The sequence below is a fragment of the Gigantopelta aegis genome, chromosome 4 (genome assembly GCF_016097555.1).
Source record: "Gigantopelta aegis isolate Gae_Host chromosome 4, Gae_host_genome, whole genome shotgun sequence".
Classification (NCBI taxonomy): Eukaryota; Metazoa; Mollusca; class Gastropoda; order Neomphalida; family Peltospiridae; genus Gigantopelta; species Gigantopelta aegis.
The window spans coordinates 22,714,648-22,740,687 of NC_054702.1; the positions used below are offsets into that span (position 1 = coordinate 22,714,648).

General features: G+C 38.5%; 1 protein-coding gene across 1 annotated transcript in view; it reads left to right on the top strand.

Annotated features, from left to right (window-relative positions):
• The first annotated feature begins 20,239 nt into the window (after window positions 1–20,239).
• Window positions 20,240–26,040, top strand: part of LOC121369750 — a 121,368-nt gene continuing 115,567 nt past the window's right edge. The window contains exons 1-2 of the mRNA XM_041494807.1: window positions 20,240–20,347; window positions 21,154–21,424. Of these exons, the coding sequence (XP_041350741.1) occupies window positions 20,240–20,347; window positions 21,154–21,424 (379 nt within the window). The remainder of the gene's footprint in view (window positions 20,348–21,153; window positions 21,425–26,040) is intronic.

The following is a 26,040-nucleotide window of genomic DNA, read 5'->3' on the forward strand; positions in this document are numbered from 1 at the left end:
ACATTTTATTTACTGTTATATGGCGTCAGACATGTGGTTAAGAATCACACAGATTTTGAGAGGAAACCCGCTGTCGCCACAGGCGGGATAGCACAAACCATGGCCTTTGTTGAACCAGTTATGGATCACTGGTCGGTGCAAGTGGTTTACACCTACCCATTGAGCCTTGCGGAGCACTCACTCAGGGTTTGGAGTCGGTATCTGGATTAAAAATCCCATGCCTCGACTGGGATCCGAACCCAGTACCTACCAGCCTGTAGACCGATGGCCTAACCACGACGCCACCGAGGCCGGTAACTATGTCTAGAGGAACTTTTATCAAGACTGTGTCTGCTCCCATGAAAGGACAGCGCTCCCCAGGATAGCACGTCTGTCTTTGTCTTTAGAAAGACTGTCACTCACAAGACAGGTTGGGTAAATCTAAACCTGTACAAGACAGTTTGGTTTGTTTAACGACACCACTAGAGCACATTGATTTATTGATCATCGGCTATTGGATGTCAAACATATGGTCATTTTGACAGTCATAGAGAAGAAACCCGCTATATTTTTCCATTAGTAACAAAGGATCTTTTATATGCACCATCCCACAGATAGGGCCCACCGACGTGAATCGACCCCAGACCGACCGCGCATCAAGCGAGCGCTGTGCCACTGGGCTACTTCCCGCCTCTTGTACAAGACAGAGCCCAATAGATATCTAGACAGTTGTGAATCATTGTCGAAATAATTGTGGTATAGGGTGTTCGCAAACGATGAGTATACCCTGTTCCAGCCATTGCCCTGCTACAAAGAACAGGCCAGCCAAACATCTTACCCCTCACCCTGAAATTAATAATATAATATCTAAAAGAATAAACTGAAAATGTTACTATTATAGTTCAACAAATATAGTTAGAAGAAAACTTTTTTTTTTTTTTTTTTTTTTTTTGGTCTTTAATATACTCCAGCTTCCGTAATGATGTAATTTTCTGCATGAAAGTGATGCCAAACACGTGCAAACACACGACCGGTATAACTTACGGTGTTTACTGAAATGGGCCCCTGGAACATAACTTGTGTGATAGCAAGATTCGAACACGCTGCACCTATTCGCACGGCGTTTAAGATTGGTTTTAACCTCACAACCAATCAAGGCCTGTGCTTGTAACTCAAAAATCCCAGACTTAAGACTTTAGCAAAGATCCCCAGATCAGACTTTAAATACATGCTATTTAATTGGTCAAGACTTTCCGACGCCATATAACCGTAAAATAAAATGTGTTGAGTGCGTCGTTAAATAAAACATTTCCTTTGGTCAAGACTTTGTTAATGAAGATCGACGCAGACCAAAGTAAAAATGTATGGGCTCACAAACGCAGATTTATATGAAATGGTCCCGAAGTTCTATAAACACGGATTCGGCATGTCCAGCGCTGACTATGGTTATGGGTTTCTTTTGCATGGCACTATACAAAGCCATAATTAGTTGCCATTAAGAGGATCATGTTAACTAATGCAAATCGAAGACTTGGTGTTCCTCGATGTAGGTTAAATAGTGATCATACCGGTTACTTTGGTTAACACCCATAATTCTACTGACTTCGCATTTGTCATTCCAATACCGTATTTCCCGAAATAACACATTCAGCGCGGCGGTCATAAAATCAAAAGGGACAAGCCACTCGTTGACGTTTTGGCGATTGCTCCTATGAAAGTTAAGCTGATGACAGAAAAAATGGATATTTAAGTACTGGAGTATTTGTCAATCAAACTGATTCGTCGAGGGTTTGTAAAGGAAAGGAATATTAAAAAAAAAAAAAAAAAACATTCCCAAAATATTGCTTACTCAGCGATTATTAGGCAAATGTTCTAAAGATGATTTTGATATGACAGGGCGCTACTTTATTTGTAGGGCATTTCTAATATTTCTGAGGACCTAATGTAATACTTTCCCAGAGAGAACCGTAGAAGAAACTCGCTACTGCCATACATGGCTATTCTTATTATCAATTTGTAGTAAGTCGTTGACATGACTCTTTTCCACAGTCGTAGTGCTTTGGCTGAAACTAGTCTCGTGATATATATGTTTGCTTACAATAAACTCGTTCAATAAAACCACATCTATCCCCCTCCCCCCCCCCCCCCCAAAAAAAAAACCCCCAATATATATATATATATAAATTAATAATAATAATAATAATAATAATAATAATAATAATAAAAAAAAAAAAAGTCTTGAAAAAAATATAATTAAAAACCCAAAACATGTATTTTTTACTTGTATATCGTCTCTCTCTCTCGCTCTCTCTCTCTCTGTCTCTCTCTCTCTCTCTCTCTCTCTCTCTCTCTCTCTCTCTCTCTCTCTCTCTCTCTCTCTCTCTCTCTCTCTCTCTCTCTCTCTCTCTCTCTCTCTCTCTCTCTCTCTCTCTGGCTCTGTCTCTGTCTCTCTCTACCAGCCTTAAGGCAGATGGCTTAACCACACTACTACCGAGGTTGGTCCAGTCGAAGATTCGTTCATTTGTAGTTATTTTTTGCACGCTGTCCTGGGCTCACACTTCTGCTATCTTGACTGTCTGTCCAATACAGTGAGTTCGTGGTTAGTTGTTAATGAGAGAGAAGTCCGTGTAGTAGCCTTATACCTACCCACTGAGTCGTCAAAACTCGCTCTAAGTGGGAGTCGATACTTTACCTACCAGTCTTAAGTCAGATTGCTTAACCACTCCACCACCGAGGCTGGTCCTCGAAGATTTGTAACCAGCTTGCAAAGTTCCTTTTCGTTCATTTCATTTCAACTTATTTTCGTGCTTATTTCCAATTAAAGTTCAAGCACGCTGTCCTTGACACACACCTAAGCTATTTGGGATGTTTGTCCAGGACAGTGGTTAGTGGTTACTTGTTAGTGAGAGAGAAGAGGATGTAGTGGTCTTACACCTATCCACTGAGTCGTTAAAACTCGCTCTAGGTGGAAGCCGGTACTGGGGTGCCAACCCAGTACCTACCAGCCTTATGCCCGATGGGTTAACCACGACACCACCGAGGCCGGTAAATTTCCATTACTGATCAGTACTGTATACGGTGTACCATCGTCTTATTCCATATGGTAATATAACTCTTTTGTAGTGGCATAAAACTTATATCGACATAATCAACTGATTAAGGTTAAGGTTAGGGTCAGTTTTTACAATATGTTCTGAAACATTTCACGTTATGTTGGCTCAATTATTTTGACAAAACGCCTAAAAATCTTTATTGTAGAATAAAAAAAAAAGAATTAAGTCGTTATGTCGACGGCAGGGGCGGGACGTAGCCCAGTGGTAAAGTGCTTGCATGATGCGCGGTCGGTCTGGGATCGAACCCCGTCAGTAGGCCCATTGGGCTATTTCTCGCTCCATCCAGTGCACCACGACTGGTACATCAAAGACCGTGGCATGTGCTATCCTGTCTGTGGGATGGTGCATATAAAAATCCCTTGCTGCTAATCGAAAAGAGTAGCCCAAGAAGTGGCGACAGCGAGTGTCCTCTCTCAATATATGTGTGGTCCTTAGCCATATGTCTGACGCCATATAACCGTAAATAAAATGTGTTTAGTGCGTCGTTAAATAAAACATTTCCTTCCTTATGTCGACGGCAGTTCTATGCCATCTTACTCCTCTGTAAATATCAACATCAGTACTAAGACGATAAGTCGTCGCGTGAGAGCTAAAAGGTCGTAAGTGGCAGATACGACCTAAAACGTCTTTTCTGCATATTTGGAATCGCCATCCCCGATTACATATTGTCACAAAAAATCGTAGCTGTGTCCCTAATAGCATCGCTTATACAGAAGGATTTAAATGGTCGTAAGTGAATCACAGACACCAATTTGCACGAAAATAGACGTAACTGACACATACGACTTTCCTCCGATTTGTTTGCTGTCCATTATGTGAACACGACTGGTCGTATGTGGTAGATACACCCTTTTTAAATACAGTTCGTTATATAATTATGTCTGACATAATTCGTTATATAATTATGTCTGACATAATTATGCCAAATACGACCCATATGCATTCTTTGTTATCGGTTTGTGATAGAAATTACAAATGCGAAGTACAATAGAGCATATATTACGTCAATATGTTTATGTGCTTGAATCCTAAAAATAATATGACTTTTGTCGTTGTGAGAGCCCGGTCTAACATGGGAAAAAATGATACCGCATGCAACGAACCATTTGGCAACAGACAAAAATCATGTCTGTATATATAAATAGGAATTGCAGTAACATTAATGTTTGTATGGTTTTCTATTTTATGCACACCATAATTATAATAATAAACATGTTTTGGTGAATTTTCTTGAAAAACAAATATCTATTTTGAAGTTTTTTTAATCGAAGCAAAGTTTCCAACATGTAATTTGTATCTGTAGATACAATTTTAATTCATAATAATGTTGTATGTGGCATATACGACCAAAGTGCAAGCATAATTACACTGATTTTGGATGTATTTAATTCTATATACGGTGATCAAGTTCCGTCTTTCAGCTGCCTTTGAAGATCTATAGGATTGCCCTACATGTAGGCATTATGGATTAACAATGTTGCACATACAACGCAATTGTAAGTTATCCAGGACGAAGTCAAGTAACAGAAGCCAGTGTAATCAGACGTAAGGTTAAAAGGCGAATAAAGTGAATGTGGCCTCAATATAAACGATAGCAAGATCTATGAATTTTTATTAACTTTACAGTTAACGAATATTTGCAATAGAATGTTGAACGTGAACATGACACAACGCACACATACCAAAACATTAGCACAACATAAGTTGAACACGACATAACACACACAGCAGGACCTGAACATGACATAGCTCACACAACAGGACCTGAACATGACATAGCTCACACAACAGGACAGAAACATGACATAGCTCACACAACAGGACTTGAACATGATATATAGCATACACAACAGAACTTGGCACATCAGTGACAACAAGACCTGAACGTAACATAGCAAAAAGCTGAACATGAGAAAATAATCACCATAGAAAATGAACGTGACATAGCATTTGCGACAGTTTGTTTGTTTTGTTTAACGACACCACTAGAGCACATTGATTAATTAATCATCGGCTATTGTATGTCAAGCATTTGGTAATTATGACTCGTAGTCATCAGACGAAACCCGCAACATTATTCCTAATACAGCAAGGTATCTTTTATATGCACTTCTCCACAGACAGGACAGCACATACCAAGACCCTTATTCTGTCACTTGCGACAGAACCTGAACATGACATAGCACTCACAACAGAACCTGAACATAATAGAGAACTCACAACAAAACCTGAACATGACGTGGCACACACACAAGAGAACTTGAACACGACATATCAGTCAAACAGATCCAGAAAATAATTTAGCACAAACAACAGAAACCGGAGGATTGATCACTTAACACTCAATAAAACACGGAGGGAACACTGCTCATAACATAGTCTGGAGATATCACTGAACACACATCATACATAACCTGGAGAGATCTCTGAACACAGTAGAACCTGAAGAGATCATTGAACACGATAGAACCTGGGGAGATCACTGAACACAAAAGAGAACCTGGAAATATCACTTGATTCACAACAGAACCTGGATAGATCACCGAACACACAACAGAACCCGGAGAGTATACCTAACGCACAGCGGAAGCTGTAGGGGTTACTGTTCACTCAATATAACCTGGAGAGAATCCTGCATACTCAACAGGTGGACATGGTATAGTGTTCACTACTTCTGGATTTGATATTCAGTACACACCCTCATTGGAAATGTAAACCCTATATCCTTTGAATGAGCTTCACTTGAACCCGGTGTATCCCAAACCAATAAGCTGCTAAACATAGTTTCTTCATTAAGGATACCAGTTTGCTTAACTATTCTGGTTTGTCTGTTGCACTAACTGATAAACCAGGTATTCTTGAAACTAGTGAAGTACACCCTGAGGCAGCAGAACCAGGAACTAACTATCTGCAAAAGGACTCCCATGGCTCAAAGAACACGGAAAGAACACTGCACACAACATGACATCAGCTTTTCTGATGACTCATCAGGAACGCATACTTGCCTAGAAAAAGAGGTTTTGTATGGACAAGTTGTCTGATTCTGATGCACCATTATCAAACAACGAACATGAAGCACTGCCACCACAGTGTTTCTGGAGAAAGACATTTTGGGGTATGGCTCTATGGAACTGAATGCAACCACAGTCAACAGGGGTATGGGGATCCTCCCTCGGAAAGAAAATGGGTTACGTTTAGGGTTAGGAGTAATTAATTTTGTCAAAAGGTTAACTTAAAAAGAATTCTGCTAAAATATTTGGGTATGGCACCATACCTTTTTACCCTCTGGCAGAAACCCTGCACCAGACTTAGTCACACAAAATCAGGGGTGGGTTAAAGAAAACAATGATTTCACGAGTCAGAGTAGTTTGATTTTATTTATCGTAATATTATTAACAAAAGTAAAATATCTTTTTTCACGTAATATTTTGTTTAAGCGGTGATTTTATTAATACGTACTTCTACTTGTATTCCTTTTTCAATCTTTGCTTCTAAATATGTTCTATTTATAAGCTTTCAACTTTAAAAAAAAAAAATATGTGATTTGCAAAACTGAAATGTTTTATAAGTGATGGTTCTTTCAGAATAAATATTCAAATTTACTTGATATACTGTTGGTCGTAAGTGACGCATTTAATTCAATCATGAATAATTGTCGTAACTACAACTATTTAAGCAAATAACTAAAACACCTAATATGCTATAAATACCGCAAATATACAAAGAAATCGTAAATATGTTCAGTTTTCATTGTCATTAAAAGAAATTCGACATCTTAACTACTGATCAAGAAAAACAGTTTTCCTTCATTATTTCGGCTTTTTAAAAATGAATTTTGATGCACTTATGTCTTTCTGGCTCTCACGCGACGAAGTATGAGTACATATATAACGTTAAGTATTTTTAGGTCAATTAATTAGTAAATTGCACACAAAAATAGTATATGTCTGTTATTTCCAAGACACTTTTACGTTTCTTCTTACGTCAAACCAAACTGATATTATTTACAAATGTTTTTTTATAGAATGATGGGACGGACTATAGACGGACATTTGGATAGTTGTTAAAAACTCTTTTTACTTAGGTATAACTGAAATGATGTCTGATGCAATACCCTATGTTTGATCTTGTACGTGCCTTGTCATCTTTTTGTGCTGGTAAATAATCTCGTTATGTCAACTATGGGTTTGATGGCTGCAGGTTAGCCCGAGTATTCTTAACTGTAAGAGAGCTAGACGGACATTTGGACACTCTTTCTAACAATTGTCCAAATGTCCGTCTAGCTCTCTTACAGTCAGAGTACTCGGGCTAGCTGCAGGTGTCACCGGTGGGGCATCATGTGGTCACCTTTCGAGAACATCTGATATCAGAGGCGGATCTGGGGAGCGGGCAGGGGCGCGGGTCCCCTTAAATTTTGCGACAGTTATAATTTTGTTATATTAATTTTAATTTTTTCACGATCCCCCTCCATACCTCCCCCAAAATTCCCTTGGCATTCCACCTCATGTCACTGCCCCACCTCCAACCCCCCAATGGATTTTCTGGATCCGCCACTGGATATCATCACTGTTATTACAATGATTCATGAGTGCATGCCATCACAGCTGTATATATTCTATTCAGCTCTATCCTGTGCAAAGTTTGGGTTTCCTAAGCCTGTCTTGAGAGTGGCAGTCCTCCTACAGGCGGTGCAGGAAGAATGAAACACCATGTTACGGATCTTCTAAGGGAGTGGCGGTCATCCTAAGGACGAGCACCTGATAGTGGATCATGGAAGCAATCACGACTTTGTCTAAAACACCCTTTCGACGCTGTCTTGTGCAGAGATGCGATTTTGATCAAGGAATATGGTTTTGTCATTTAGATTCAGCCTAAACAGCTAATTGATAATTAACAAGTATCTTGTTGTATTGTTAGCTAATGTTCAAGGAAGTATTATATTTGTATTGATGTATGTGCCCTGATGGATGCAAATATTTCTCGTTCCAGCCAGTGCTCCACAACTGGTGTAACAAAGGCCGTGGTATGTACTATCCTGTCTATAAAAGATCCCTTGCTGCTAACCGAAAAGAGTAGCCCATGAAGTGGCGACAGCGGGTTTCCTCTCTCAATATCTGTGTGGTCCTTAACCATATGTTTGACGCCATATAACCGTAAATAAAATGTGTTGAGTGAGTCGTTAAATAAAACATTTCCTTCTAGTTGGATAAAAAGGAAGTTTGTTTTGTTTAACAACACCACTAGAGCACACTGGCCGGCTATTGGATGTCAGACATTTGGTAATTTTGACATATAGTCTTAGATAGGAAACTCACTACATTTTTCCAATAGTAGCAAGGGATCTTTTATATGCATCATCCCACAAACAGGATAGCACATACCACGGCCTTTGGTATACCAGTCGTGGTGCACTGGCTGGAACGAGAAATAGCCCAATGTGCTCACCGAAAGCGATCGATCCCAGACCGACCACGCATCAAGCGGGCGCTTTACCACTTGGCTATGCTGGAAACACAATGTTTTAGTTGGTGGGGTTTTTTTTTTTTTTTTCCGTAATATAATATTTTAAGTCATGTTTCGCTAACAGTAGTTGTTTAAAATAACCTAGAGTTAGCTTTTTAAAAAAATCTCCCATTTTGTTGGAATACCAATACTTAAACGTACACCTATGCTATATTTCATGTCCCGTAAAATCGACGATGATATTGATATACAATTTCCTATGCCATATATCAACGAAAACGGTTCAAAAGCCGTGCCATATAATTTTCAATTATAATCCAGTACTAGTCAAAATGAACCTTGTAATTCGTAGTACTACGCCTTTAAATGAGAATCAACAAATAATATTTCAATCACTGAGGAGAAACAGCAGTAAATAGGTGTTATTGGTAAATGTGAGGTTTTTGTTTTTATTTTCCACCTTTTTCTGTTACGGTTATTTTGGATTTTCTTTACTAAACAGAATATATATATTTTTTAAAACACTAGCCAGATCATCCTGACATAAGTAAATTATGCAGAAACCGTAACCTTTATCAGGAAAGGGCATGAAAACACCATGTTGACAGGTACCGTATTGTCACATGTTATTCGCTAAACCAATCACGTACGCTGACAGAACAAATAACGCATCCTGAATAAAAATGTTCTTGAGATATAGCAGGTGTAAAATTTCAAATGATGCTAATAAGCGTGGCTAAATAATAAGTATTTATAATAGGAGATAAATATTACATAAATCTCGATTTTAAATAGAATGGTATTCGTTCATTGTGCTTTAATATTCAGAGCACCTCGATCTGTACCGATTCCAGTCGAGAGTCTGAATATACAACCAATCCAACTTCCGTTCTTTGACATCCTGCATATTATTTTCTTTTCCCTAGCCAATAATCGCTAAATAATAATAAAAAAGCAACGAGAAAACAACACAATAATAACATATAATCATGAATTGACATATCAACAGCATTTTCGTGTTATTTTCTTTTCACAAATGACCAGGCGCCCCGGTAATGATGCGCGTCACTTCGTTACAGTGTGGGTGTCCTTTTCGATCGATACCATCTTGCTTTTGCCTTGTCTCGCGCTCGCGCTCGAGGAATTGTCGTCTGCTTTTAGCGACAGTCGTTCCAGAGACCATTATGCGCCGCATAAGGTGCTGCACTGCGCGTCTTGTCACCTAACTGGTGGGGGAAATATTGTCCTTTTTACCTGGTGTAAGCCGAAATACACCCAATCTACATTGTGCAGTTAACGTATAGTTCACCAGAACAAGAACATTTGTGTTCAAAAGACTTCAGTGCACTTTTACATTTCTTTTGTGGAAGTTAGATATTTAAAAAAAATCATATTGGAGAGTATATCGGTGATTTGATTAGTTTTCATCTATCACGGACTCCGTATTTACGACAACAAGGCGGAAATCAGGGATGTGTTTTACGTAAAATCCTGGGAATTTAAAGCGTTGGAATATGACGGTATCAGGTGAGAGCGTTTTTTGTTTGTTTTGTTTTTTTATTTACGTGTTGACATAATAAACTTGGTTTTGTGAAACTAAATATGTTTTTATTAACCGAAAATAGCATTTTCCTTTTCCCTTGTTTTTGTTTAACGCGTATGTGAAAAGTGTTGTTTTTGCAATAAGAATATCATATTTTGATTACCTTGTTTGTGAAATTGATATGCTACTATTAACAAAAAGTTGCATATTGGTTTCAGTTTTGTGGAATTGTTTTTCCTCGTAAAAAAAAATGCGTTTTTACATTGCTTTGCTATATTAACTGTATTTTTATTGAAATGAGCTTAATTTCATTTACCTTGATATTTGAAATTAAGTACTTTCAATGACAGACACTTATGTTTTGTTTGTCTTGTTTCAATCAACGGTTTTTATTGACATAAAATTGTAATTTGTTTATCTTATTTTAGGAAATTATGTTTTCATATATAGAAAATTACAGTTTCATCTTGTTTTTATGAAATTATGCATTCATTGATAGAAATATGCATTTTACTGTTTTTCGTTTATGAATTTATGCTTATAATTACAGAAAATTACATTTTGTTTATTATTCTTTATGAAATTATGCTTTACTGACAGAAAATTGCATTTGTGTTATCTTGTTTTAGTACTTTGTGAAATTTTAATCAAATATTCCAATATTAGTATTCGCATAATTAAGGGTTTTTGTTTTGTTGTTGCATATTCACATATTATTAAGTCAACTTTATTCAACCTTAATTTTTGCAACAGACTTTATATTTTCTCTCTCATAAAATCCAATAGTTATGCGTAGCAATACAATGCAGAAAGGGAATTCCGAAACAAAGTGTTCAACTCTTCTGCACGGAGTGTCTGTAATTTTTGAATATCACAGTGCCATCCTGCTAAGAGGTATACATGTGACAGACTGTTAAAGATGCAAATGAAATCGAACATTGGCGTGTCACAGGAAGAAAACACTGATGATCTATATTCAAAATTCTTAAATATTGAATATCTTGTCGAGATGTCAGCTTTAGCAAATAGCAAACATGTTTATGCAATGAACCTCAATAATCCATGGAGTACTGTTTGTGGTGTCCAATCAAATGATGCAAACCTATTTTACGTTTTACACTTTGGTTTGGATAATAGCTGTCCACAGTAGAAAGCTGAATATTAAGATTATTGAATTAATTTACAATGTGTGAACTTTCATTCATATCTTCCTTACGTGGATGTTCTATTGATTACAGCGCTATAGTCCGAAGGTTCAGTGGTCCGAAGGTTCAACACTAACCCTAACCCTATGTTCAGTAGTCCAAAGGTTCAACACTAACTCTAATCCTAGGTTTAGTAGTCCGAAGGTTTATAGACCTAACCCCAGACTAATGAACCTTCGGACCATTGAACCTTCGGATTTTAGAGCGGGCCCCGTTCTATTATCGTTTTATTCTTTTATTTGTCCTGCCATTGTTTTAGCTGATTTATATTTGTTAGTTTTCAGATACTTTTATTAAATATTCTTTTATAATTCAGTGTAGAGTGGTTCATTACAATTTTATTATTTATATGTTGCATTTTATTCTATTGTAATGAGGTGAGACTTTAGTAAACCGTCTGTCTGCCTACCTTATTATGCTGAAGTCTAGATTCAGGAGGTATTATTGTAAACAATGCACATGTTCTCTGCCACAATTAAAACGATTAAACAGGTATGGTGTTCAAACCCCCATGTCCGTCAACACACCAGAGTTTCATGGAGGTTTAAAAGTTATTACAAGACAATTAACCTCGCCAATCATAACCAATGTTAGATGGCAAAATGTTTAGCAATTACGTTTTTCCAGTCTTTATTAAAGTTAGAACATATATAAATATATTAATTCATCAATACGATTACAAATTCACATTGCCAAATTAAAAACAAAACATGTATATCTGTTTTTTTGTTTTATTTTGATTTGATTCTTTTTTAAAATCCAAAGTTTGGTTTAGCCGTTCAAAAACACAATCAGAATAAATATAGATTGTAATATATGGGGAAATTTTAATTAATTGATTAAAACATTATGCATATACATACATATTGTTTTCTTTTATAATTACGTTTTATTAACTTCTATTTATTTATGTATTTATGGGGGAGGGGGGGGGGGTTCTAATAAATAAAAATATTCAGTCTAACGTGCTTATACCTCGATCATTGAAATACGTGTTGTAAGCACAGTCTTACCTCGTTGGATGTTCTGCCCATACCAATTTAATTTGTTCGCTTCAGTTTCAAACCAATCAAGATTTTTTTTTCTTATCTGATTATTATTGCATGAAAAAAGGAAAAAAACATATGAAGACATTACAGTCGTTAATTTGCAAATAATTCTAAATCCTGAGACAAAATTACATAAAGATTTCTCCAAATGTTGCTGCTGCAATAATTTTGTTCGTTTGCAAGAAGGAATCTATTCTCGTCAGTTCGATTATACAATAAAACCTGTTTTACGGTTTTTCGTGCCCTTATTACATTTGTCGGGGCAGGACTCGATGCGCGGTCGGTCTAGGATCGATTCCCGTCAGTGGACCCATTGGGCTATTTTTCGTTCCAGCCAGTGCACCACGACTGGTATATCAAATACTGTGGTATGTGCTATCCTGTCTGTGGGATGGTGCATATAAAAGATCCCTTGCTGCTAATCGAAAAGAGTAGCCCATGAAGTGGCGACAGCGAGTTTCCTATATCTATATCTGTGTGGTCCTTAACCATATGTCTGACCGTGACGTCATATAACCATAAATAAAACATTTCCTTTCCTTATTACATTTGTCTGTTATTGTTATTCACGTTAGATGTAATAACACGGACTTTACGATGTCTGTGGAATGCTAGTTTATTGTCACGTCAGGCATGCACTCAGTAGATTAGATTCGTTCGACAGACACTTCCTTTAGACCAATGTATTTCTTTCCATAAAATGCGAGTAGATTGTCGCGGGAAACCCTTTTGATATCCATTCAAAAATATATAAAAACATCCACTAACATATTGTTAATTATCGATAAAAAATATTAATAAAAAAACCCACAAATTTGTATCAGTGACGATGGTGTGGCCACAAGGGTCCAACACTTGGTCACAGACCACAATTATTTACGCTATATGTTTCTATATAGCGTTAGTGGCTATAGCGTTTTTATTAATATCAGTAGGCCCATGAATTTTTTTACGCACCTTTGCCTGACCGGGGCAACATATCCTGAAAAGGACAATCATTGTTGTCCAGCACTTTCCCCCGGGATATTGATTTTACAAAACACACCCAATAAACGTGGACGCAGTACACCCATTTTACACAACAAAAAAAACCCATTACTTTTGCATGAGCCGGAATTATCACACAAAAAAAGTCTTCAATGTCAGCTAGTTACACATATTTGTAAACTACATGCTCTCCCCTGTCAACATCGGTCTAATAGTTGCCCCTTCAAAGCTGTCTGCCATGAAATAATCGCAGTCAAACAGTAGACTACTTGCGCGGACATATTACCGGATTTTGGTCAACCAAATGGGAAGGTAACTGTGATCTGAAGCCACTTTAAAGTCGCACGCCCTAATTCTAATTTTGGTTAATCTACAAAATTGTAACACACTTAGACCACGTTTTTATAAAATAGAGTGAAAAAGCAGGTTTTATATCGATAAATACCATGGGAATCCCCGTGACCCAATTATTTGAAATAATTTTGAAAGTTAGTATTCTGAAATGCCTATGTCACGACAAATTTCCCAGAGTGCACACAGACTTGGGGTGCGTTCCTTTCACCTCTCCTGGGCATGTTCCAACTTTTCTTTCCTCTCCAGATATTGTAAGACTTATTGGTTTTAAGGGTTTGTAACGTTTTGTACTGAGATACTTACTTGTCTGAACTTTATTGTTAATGAAAATGTTCACGAACTGTGAAGAAAAACCTCACAAATGAACGACAAGTAAACGACAACAAATCGGATGTTGATTTCGCGAACCAGGCACGAGAAAACAAACCGAACCAAAATGATAACGGTCACGTGGTATACCAACGTCTGTGACGTTGAAACGGGAAGATCTCCTCTAAAAATAGATTAGACCTTGTCTGCTCAACGGTTTTTTCTCAGACGCGCGTTTTTAAGAAATACGAAAAATGCATTTTGTGGTATTACAAACACCAGGATTACCCAAAAAAAATTTCAGGTGAATGGAAATGTATATTTTAAATAATAAAATGTAAGTAAAGTGCAATTTTATTTGTGAGAAAATGGGTTTAATAGCGAAAAACTACGGCGTACTGGTTAACAACTAGGGCTTGTCCCTTTAATGCATCCTTTCATTATAAGTAAACACTGTCAATAGCTGCGTTCACACTTACATTTTAAACTAATTTAACTAAACTGGTATAACTTAACAAGTTTAAAATGTAAGTGTGTGAACGCGACCTTTTGACTATAACGGTTCAGCTAAACCGGTTTAGCTAAAACACTTCGGTATGTGGTTTAGTTAGTGTGAGTTTAGTAAGTGGAAACGGAAACTGTTTTAGCTAAACTTGTAACGTCACCGTCATAACGTCAGTAACGTCACATTCATAACGTCAGTAACGTCACAGTAAAAAAAAGCACTAAGTGCGTTCGCAACGGTCTAACAGACTCATAGTTCATGGTTGTTTATGGGTGTACTATACCAAATAAAATCCCATAGGTGACCATGTTAACGTTTATGTTTAAAAAAACTATATACAATATATCAACCAAACTATGACCGACAAATATGAGTACTACAGCCCCTATCTCATAGTATTAACTGGAGAAAGTGGTGCGTCGGTATAACTAAATGTTTAACAACATCCCCAGTTTCGCACAAAACTTTGGTACTTTTTTATTACAGGTATCCCATACATGTTTCAAGCACAAGACTACTTGACACAGTGGTACTAGATGGAATAAAGTTGCATAAATCTTTTTGCCCAGATGAAAGTAATGTGTTTTATATAACAAACGCTATTAACATTTATCACCAATGGCAAGACTTGTGGTATTAACTGCTCTATCAAACGTACGGGGCACCTCAAACTTTGACCCAGCCGGATGTTATTTGGTTTAGTACTACCTTATACGTCTTGCGCAAGTGTGGATAACTACACTTCCGCCTTATACTGTAATAGCTATTACACGTTTGAACGCTCGTCATTTCTAACCAAAAGTGTTTTAACTAAACCAGTATAGTTAAACCAGTTTAATTTGTGTAAGTGTGAACACAGCTCATTTCTATAACGATTACTATATTTGCTGTTCGCTCTAACAAACCAAAACAGACGGCCACAGTTTCGTAACGGCTAACATTGTATATGTGTATTATGTGATCTAGACTGGGGATAGAAACCAGATTCTGAAGAATGGCGCCTCACATAGTAACTTGCTAATTAAATATTAAATTATACTCAATTACAGCTTTAAATTAAAGGACTTTGAATTAAACCAAATCGTGCCATAGAAGAAAACAAATTAAAATAGTTGTATTTCGTAATGTGTTCGTTAATGGGTGGAATTGTCTTAATATATTTATATTTTTCTAAATCGTTTTGCCTCGGGAAATTGTGTTCGTTTTCGTTTTGTTTTTAACCGAAAACTAATCAAATGACCAGCATTGTAACACCCCACTGTGCATCTTACATCATTGTGCTGGGTTGTTTACAATTTTTGAATGACATCTATTTTTAGCCTGTGTCGTTAGCCATTCAAGGTCATCTGTTACGACAGCTGGCTGTGTAATATTACTTGGACCGCTTTGTGTTAAGATTCGCTAATGGCGTCGATTACAGGTCTCTCATCTTATTCCGCGTGTTTCCTCTTCATTCAGCCATTTTATATAGCATGTCGTTTGTCTTAGGAGTAGAAATCCACCTACAGGCGATGTAGGAACGATATATGGTCCTGGAAAGTTGTAGTGCTTATAGTGGCGAAACACCTGATAATGACCATTGAGAGCGGTGATGGTATTGTCAAAACTTCCTTTCAACTCCGTCTAGTGTATAGATACGATTTTAAAAATGTTAATGGTTTATTCGCTCGGATTATTTGTACATGCTAAACATAAGCAACAAAACTAAATTATTCATGAAAAACAAGAGTGTATATGAAGTAGTATTTTCTAACTCACATTTAATACCGAAACACAAACAATGTTTTGTCGTTAAATATTCTTAAGCCAAATGGCTGGAATGCCAGAATTTCCTTATTTTTAATAAGAATGTGACTTTAATGCATAGCTGAAATGCTAGAACTTGCAATTTGTAATAAGGATGTGACTTTAATTCACTGTTATTTTAAAAAGTATCTATCACATATGTATCAAAGGCGGTAATGTGTGCTATTCTCTCTATGGTATGGTGCATATAAACGATCCTATGCTGCTATTGGACAAATGTAGCGGGTTTCCTTTAAAACATGTCAGAATTGTCATATGTTCTTGACATCCAATAGACAATGATTAACAAATCAATGTGCTCTAGTGGTGTCGTTACACAAAACAAACTTTAACTTTTCAATATGGTAGTACATACTTCGGCAAAATGGCCGCAGTTAAGGTTTAGCTAGTTCTTGATCAGATGACTTTGACGATGGTAACCTATTCGGGATAGACATTGTCACCCATGGATATAGAAAGTTAAAAACAATTCCATACATAAAACACAATTATTTGTATGTGTGTCTTTCACATACCATAACGTTTTCAGGGTTTCTGCCAGATGGTAAAACGGGTATTGTGCCATACCCAAATTATTTTTCAGATTTGTTTTTAAGGACTCTTATCATTACTGTATGATTTTCGTAACCCTAACCCTAAACCTAACCCATTTTTTTCTTGGGAGGCACCCCATACCCCCTGTCGAATGCGGTTGCATTCAGCAAATATTCAATTCCATATCGCCATACCCAAGAATGTCTTTCTGGCAGAAACCATGGTTTGGTAAAACGGTTACGTAGCACTATGTCATGGAGTCCTTGATCCGTATCTTAAAACAAAACAAAATAAACAAAAACAAACAAAAACCATTTGACTAGCACCACACAATGTGTTTTGTTTTAAAGGCATATTGTCACAGACCACTGACCTATTTAATTGTCTAACAGAGTATTACCTGAACAAAAATAATTTGATTTGTCCCTAAATGTACTTTATTCAACCATCTTCATAACCATCATACTCCATTTATTAATGATATATATTTTTTAAATAATTGAATTATGGCAATGGTCCATAATTCAAAAACTAAAATTGCCGAGAGGGATGACATGGATTTCACTCCATCATGGTTCAGTTATCCATTTTTAGAGACATAAGGTCCTTAAATCCGTGACAGTATGCCTTTGAATCCAGATGTTTATTTTCTAAATACATGCCAAGACTTATCGTTGTCTGACATGTTTCCCTCTTGAAGGATTATTTTTAAGCTGAAATCAATAATAATACAATGACAAAACAGACTAAACTTGTAAGGCTTAAGGAAGGAAATGTTTTATTTAACGATGCACTCAACACATTTTATTTACGGTTATATGGCGTCAGACATATGGTTAAGGACCACATAAATACAGAGAGAAGAAACCCGCTGTCGCCACTTCATGAGCTACTTTTTTCGATTAGCAGCAAGGGATCTTCTTTATGCACCGTCCCACATACAGGATAGTACATGCCACGACCTTTGTTGCACCAGTTGTGGAGCACTGGCTGGAAAAAAATAAGAAATAGCCCAATGGGACCACAGACAGGGATCGATCCTAAACTGACCGCGCATCAAGCGAGCGCTTTACCACTGGGCTATGTCCCGCCTATGTAAAGCTAAGAACCAAAATAAATTAATGTATGGGGTTTCCTTTAAGACTTGGTGTAAAAAAAAGTTACCAAACGTTTCACACCCTATGACTAATAGATAAACGTGTTCTAGTGGTGTCGTTAAACAGAGCAAACTTTAACGGTCTCGGACTTAAGGCTGGTAGGTAGTGTATTCGTATTCCGGTGCCGTTTTCCAACCTTTGTCAGATTTAACAGCTCAGTAACTTCTCTCTCACTAACTGTTAACAACTAATCATTAACCCACTGTCCTGGACAGACAGCGCACATAACTAGATATGAGTTTTAATGGCTCAATGAGTTTTAATGGACACTCTTCGATCATAAGGCCACTACAATGTCTTCTCTCTCACTAAGAACTAACAATTAACCCACTCTCATGGATAGACAGCCCAGATAGCTGAGAACTGAAGCGTGTGCGTTTGCACAATTTGTAGCTTACTTAAAAGAAACCGTGATATCTGTTATAAGTAGTACTGTTCATATCAAGCTTTGTCCGGCCTCGGTGGTGAAGTGGATACGCCAAGAGCGGGGGGGGGGGGGGGGGTAGCCTGGTAGGTAATGGCTCCCATCCAGAGCGAGTTTAATGACTCAGTGGTTAGGTGTAAGACCACTACACATATTTCTCTCTCATTAACCCTCTGTCCTGGACAGACAGCCCAGATAGCTGCGGTGTGTACCCAGGACAGCGTGATTGAAGTTTGTTTTGTTTAACGACACAACTATAGCACATTGATTTATAATCATCGACTATTGGGTGTCAAACATTTGGTAATTTGGACGAATAAAAAATGAATTACTCAAGCTGAGACAATTGCTCCACCGACTCTCTGTTAACCTTTTCACTCCCTAACCCTTTTTTATTCACTGTAGAGTGCATAATAGTAAAGTTGTCTTGTTCTAAGTAGTTAGTACCAAGCGAATGGGTGACCGTCTGAGAAGTCGGAGGTCCTGTAGACATTTTTAGTGACCCATGAATGGTATATACAAGGCTGTGATATGTGCCCTCGTGTTAGAGCACCTAAAACCTGCCTTGCTGCTAATCCATAATCACAGTCATTTTCAGTGACCCATGACTGGTGTATACAAGGCTGTGATATGTGCCCTCGTGTTAGAGCACCTAACACCTGCCTTGCTGCTAATCCATAATCACAGTCATTTTTAGTGTCCCATGACTGGTATATACAAGGCTGTGATATGTGCCCTCGTGTTAGAGCACCTAACACCTGCCTTGCTGCTAATCCATAATCACAGTCATTTTTAGTGACCCATGACTGGTATATACAAGGCTGTGATATGTGCCCTCATGTTAGAGCACCTAACACCTGCCTTGCTGCTAATCCATAATCACAGTCATTTTGTGATGGCAGTGGGCGGGTTTTTTCTCCCATTAACTATTTAACACCTGTGCCCAGGAAGCATCTCTTGCTGGTACTAAGTAGTAGTACGTAGTAGTGTATTTACTTTAGCTCATACGCATACAGTTATTTACAATCATACCAAACATATATAATATCATAAAACAATCATCAACATAACCATGTGAATGCGTATTTGGAGGATGGACAGTTATACAAGTTGCGATCTTGTATGTAATGCTAATTTTAAATAGTTTAACAAGATTACAGAGTTATTTTCTATTCTCAGCAGACAGTGATTGCACTAATTAAAAAACATATGTCTTAACCAGTGGTATAAACTGAAATTCAATTTCAGTGTCATCGTGATTATACATACGACGTTTTCTTTGTGACCGTAATATCTTCCTTGAGCAATAAATAGTTGGTGGGGTGATAATCAAACGTTTCTGACAAGTCAAAGTTTAAAAAATTTGTTTTGTATAACGACACAACTAGAGCACATTGCTTAATTAATCATCGGCTAATGGATGTCAAACATGTGGTAATTATGACTCGTAGTCAACAGAGGAAACCCGCTAGACTTTTCCTAATGCAGCAAGGGATCTTTTAGATGCATTTTCCCGCAAACAGGAAAGCACAAACCACGGCCTTTGTTCAGTTGTGGTGCACTGGTTCGAACGAAAAAAACACAAAACAATCAGCTGAATGGATCCACCGAGGTGGTTCGATCCTGCGACGCAAACAGCTCAAGCGAGCACTCACCTGACTGAGTTAAATCGCGCCCTTTCTGACAAGAGGTGAATAATAAATAGGTAATGATATTCTCAGATAGTACTGTGAACAAAACGTATCTATGAAATGCCTAAAAATTTTACAGTTTGGTGATTCGTTCAACAATTTGTCTGTTTCTTGTATGCAATGATCAGTTTGTCGGATAACGTGGTTAAGGCCAGTATTAATGGGGAATCGGTGAATGCTACAAAAATTGATTCTGATGCGTATCATTGTGCGAGTGGACTGAGTGTGGTAACAAAGGAAGGATCTTTGTTGAGTGAGCTTCCATTACGTATACGGCTTGTCGTAGATGTCTTATTAAATTAGAGCGAGTTCATTGTCGTCATTAGCTATAAAGCAATATGAAGTTTGGTCCAGAAATTGCCTGGTTTCATGGTTACGTTAAACAAGGGGCGAGACGTAGCCCAGTGGTAAAGCGCTCGTTCGAAGCGCGGTCAGTCTGGGATCGATCCCCGTCGGTGGGCCCATTGGGCTATTTCTCGTTCCAGCCAGTGCACCACGACTGGTATATCAAAGGCCGTGGTATGTAATACCCTGTCTTTGGGATGGTGCATATAAAAGAACCCTTGCTGCTAATCGAAAAGAGTAGCCCATCGAGTGGCGACAGCGGGTTTCCTCTCTCATTATTTGTGTGGTCCTTTACCATATGTCTGACGCCATATAACTGTAAATGTGTGAGGGCCTTTTGGATCTTAATGTAGTTTTACCCAAGTAGATTGTTAAAAGAATTTCAGAACAATAATAATGGTTATCAGCTGGAAAACGGGGAATATATCCTTTGTTAAAGTGCAGTTGTTGTGTCGAACGATAAGTCTATATCAATGCCAAGCCAGTAGAGAAGAAGTGCGACATTTCGATATGGTGATGCTCCTGTTTGGCTTCAGACAGGTCGATATGAGCATATCCCTGTGGATTAGCGATTTTTTCGTATGTGCGATTATCATTGTTTGGGGAATGAAATTCATATTGTTGTAAACTGTCTCATACGAGTACTGAAATACGTTTTTACGGTACGGGAATGCGTTTAATTGGTATAGAAATACGTGGAACCGGTATGGAAATACGTGAAACCTGTGCTAGATTACGTGGAACCGGTACGGAAATACGTGAAACCGGTACTAGAATTCTTGAAACCGGTACTGGAATATGTGAAACCGTTACTAGATTACGTGGAACCGGTACGGAAATACGTGAAACCGGTGCTAAAATACGTGGAACCGGTACGGAAATACGTGAAACTGGTACTAGAATACGTGGAACCGGTACGGAAATACGTGAAACCGGTATTGGAATACCTGGGACTTGTAGGTTCTAATAGACCAAATCAATTCCTATTGCCGATAATGTTAACGTTTACTAATAAAACTGATATAAGCAGCGTATCAACACACCCAGGAAGTACAGCAATAAAAAGTGTGGCACCTCACATAAAATCTACCTGCAAGAAAATAGGGAGTCACATACCATTTAAGAGATTTAATTAATGTTTTTATTAACAACCATAATTTTTGCTGAACATTGCAGCTCCATTTTTTTGGGTACCCCGCATTAGTTTCAACCTCTGGTATATACTGCATAACAACTGTATACCAAATAAAAGCGTATTTATTTATTGTCAATGGATAATAGTATTTGCACAAATAATCAATGTCACTTATTACTATCAATCACACCCACAGCTGTTTTTACTCCGTAAATATTTAACGGTGCACCTCGAACTTTCGAACTCTCATCTTTGGTACCATGCAACCTGTACGGGAAGTTATGGCTTCTGTACTTGGAGCCTGTATTGGGATACGTGGTATCGGTACTGGAGTATTTGAGACCAGTAAAAGTAAAGTTTGTTTTATTTAACGACGCCGCTAGAGCACATTGATTTTTTATCTTATCATCGGCTATTGGACGTCAAACATATGGTCATTCTGACACTGTTTTTCAGAGGAAACCCGCTGTCGCCACATAGGCTACTCTTTTACGACAGGCAGCAAGGGATCTTTTATTTGCGCTTCCCACAGCCAGGATAGCACAATCCATGGCCTTTGTTGAACCAGTTATGGATCACTGGTCGGTGCAAATGGTTTACACCTACCCATTAAGCCTTGCGAAGCACTCACTCAGGGTTTGGAGTCGGTATCTGGATTTAAAATCCCATGCCTCGACTGGGATCCGAACCCAGTACCTACCAGCCTGTAGACCGATGGCCTGCCACGACGCCACAGAGGCCGGTTTGAGACCAGTACTGCAATACGCGGAGCAAGTGAGATGGTAATGCTCCTGTTTGGCTTAAGACGGGCCGATATGAGCATCTTCCTGTGGGTTAACAATTCTTTCGTATGTGGAATCGGTACTGAATTACAAGGAACTGGTTCTGAAATACGTGTGACTGGTATTGAAACACGTGCATCTGGTACTGAAATACGTGCATCTGATACTGAAATACGTGCATCTGGTACTAAAACACGTGCATCTGGTACTGAAATACGTGCATCTGATACTAAAACACGTGCATCTGGTACTGAAATACGTGCATCTGGTACTGAAATACGTGGATATGGTACTGAAACACGTGCATCTGGTACTGAAATACGTGCATGTGGTACTGAAACACGTGCATCTGGTACTGAAATACATGCATCTGGTACTGAAACACGTGGATATGGTACTGAAATACGTGCATCTGGTACTGAAATCACGTGCATCTGGTACTGAAATACGTGAATCTTGTAATGAAACACGTGAATATGGTACTGAAATACGTGAATTTTGTAATGAAATACGTGCATCTGGTACTGAAATACTTGAATCTTGTAATGAAACACGTGAATATGGTACTAAAATAAGTGCATCTGGTACTGAAATACGTGCATCTGGGACTAAAACACGTGCATCTGGTACTGAAATACATGCATCTGGTACTGAAACACGTGGATATGGTACTGAAACACGTGGATATGGTACTGAAATACGTGCATCTGGTACTGAAACACTTGCATCTGGTACTGAAATACATGCATCTGGTACTGAAAACGTGGATATGGTACTGAAATACGTGCATCTGGTACTGAAATCACGTGCATCTGGTACTGAAATACGTGCATCTGGTACTGAAATACGTGAATCTTGTAATGAAACACGTGAATATGGTACTAAAATAAGTGCATCTGGTACTGAAATACGTGTATCTGGTACTGAAATATGTCGAGCGTGTATTGAAGTTGGAGCCCAGTACATGTGTGAACCATTCTCCAAGCCACTAACCACAGAACCCGTTACGTGCTGTGCGCCTCATTTCGTAAACACTTAATTTTGGCAGATCACTGAGGGTGCAAACAGCACATGTCCTCGAGTTCTTACACATTGTGTTTGGGACCGAATTACTGGTGTTGGCTCCGCCTCTACAATGGCGACAACAGATGTAAAGTAATTAGATTGCGTCCTCGATTAATGCGACATATTAACAAGAGCAACTTACAGACTCGGGGGATTCAGCATCGTGACATTTAGTGATTGTCCACGTGTGAACGTCACCATCCTGGCACTTCACTTGGGGCTTGCCTGCAGTCCGAGTATTATGTAGCGATATATACACACCTCGTGCGCTTCCCAGAAGGACCCATGCGTATTGTCGTTGACCGATATATAGCTTATTGCGTATACACATATCTAATGATTTGGCCATAACCCTTCATTGTTTATTTTCTCTTTGTGATTTTTGATTTGGGTGGGTTTTTTTGGGGGGTTTTCTGTCTATTTGTTTGTTGTGCTGTTTTTTGTTGTTTGTTTTGATTTTGTTTTGTTTTGTGTTTTAGTTTTTGTTTTATTTTGGGGTTTTTTTAGGTTTTGTTTTGGGGGTGATGGTCTTTTTTTGTTGTTTTTTTCTTTTTGTTTTGTTTTATTTTGTTTTGTTTTTGTTTGTTTGTTTTGGTTTTGGAGGGAGGTTTTGGGGGGGGGGTTTGGGGGGGTTTGTGGGGGGTTTTGGGGGGGGTTTTTGTGTTTTTTTTTGGGGGGGGGTCTTTTTGTATTTATAGGCTACTAACAGACACACTGTGAATGTACATTGCATGCGTGTGACATCATAGAGACTGTCTGGCTCCAGCCAGTGCACCACGACTGGTATATCGAAGGCCGTGGTGTGTGTTATCCTGTCTGTGGCATGGTGCATATAAAAGATCCCTTGCTGCTAATCGAAAAGAGTAGCCCGTGAAGTGGAAACAGCGGGTATCCACTCTCAATATCTGTGTGGTCCTTAACCATATGTCCGACGCCATGTAACAGTAACTAAAATGTGTTGAGTGCGTCGTTAAATAAAAAAATTCCTTTCTTCATAGAGTCTGCAACTAGACTGTAAAACTGTTATATAAATAGAGCCCTGTAACAGCTGTCCCAACTGTCCAATATGTCTCAGACACCAGCCCAGGATGTTTCAGACACGATCCTCAGACACCGGCCCAAGATGTCTCAGACATCAGCCCAAGATGTCTCAGACACCAGCCCAATATATCTCAGACACCAGCCCAATATGTCTCCGATACCAGCCCGAGATGTCTCAGACACCAGCCCAATATGTCTCAGACACCATCCCAATATGTCTCAGACACCAGCCCGAGATGTCTCACACACCAGTCCGAGATGTCTCACACACCAGCCCGAGATGTCTCACACACCAGCTCGAGATGTCTCAGACACCAGCCCAAGATGTTCCAATTGAGAAAATGTGGGCTGAACACCTGCCCGAGATGAGCCCTAATGGTTGAGTCGTTTAGACTGACAATTCTGTATTCTCAATGAAACAAACCCACTGTGATGCTGCACTGAATTGTGCTTTATCGCGTGGCACATAACCTTTTAAAAAAATTAATTATAATGTCGCGAGGCCGTACGATTTCATGAGGTTTTTAGGTTACTTTAAACCTAAACATGTTTTGTCCTTCCCATTTTACAGATGTCAACCCACATCACGACATTCTAGCCATCACGTCTGTCACATCATATAAATGTTTTCTAAAAAGTTGTTGATGTCACCAGAATAGTCATGATGTTCATCTTCATAAGGATTCATCAATAAAAAACTACACACTACATGTTTTGTATCGGTAAACCATTGCTTGTATGTCAAAGGTTGCAATGATATGCTGTATCTAGGAAAGTACATATTTGTAAAAAAAAAAAAAAGAACAAAACAAAACCAAAAACCCCCACTCAAACTTCTAACTGGAAAAATAAGTCTTGTGGTGTAAACTCACTTTCTCTCTCTTTCGCTCTCTCTCTCTCTCTCTCTCTCTCTCTCTCTCTCTCTCTCTCTCTCTCTCTCTCTCTCTCTCTCTCTCTCTCTCTCTCTCTCTCTCTCTCTCTCTCTCTCTCTATTTTTACTCTCTCTCTCCTACCCTCTCTCCCTTCTCTCTCTCTCATCTCTCTCTCTCTCTCTCTCGCTCTCTCTCTCCTCTCTCTCTCTCTCTCTCTCTCTCTCTCTCTCTCTCTCTCTCTCTCTCTCTCTCTCTCTCTCTCTCTCTCACACTCTCACTCTCGGGCAAGCGATTACCATATTAACATATCTCCAAGCCGTGAGGTAAAATACACTGGGGTATTGTTAAACCGATATTCCTTTATTTTTGCTATCATTGTGTGGGCGTGCTCTGGTTGTTGTTGTGGGGTCTTTTTATTGTTGTTGGAGTGGGGGTGGGGTAAGGGGGTGTTGAGGATTTGTTTTTGGAGAGGGGTTGTGGGGTTATTTGTGGTTGTTTTTTGTTATATGTTGTTGTTGTTTTTGGGGGGCGGGGTTTGTTTTGTTTGTTTTTTGCTATGAAGACAGACTTAATAGGTTTTCTTTGTATTCGCCATCAAACACCTTCCCACTAAAAAAAGTTTAATTTTTGTTGTTGTTATTTAACGACACCACTAGAACTAGATTAGTAACCATCGGCTAT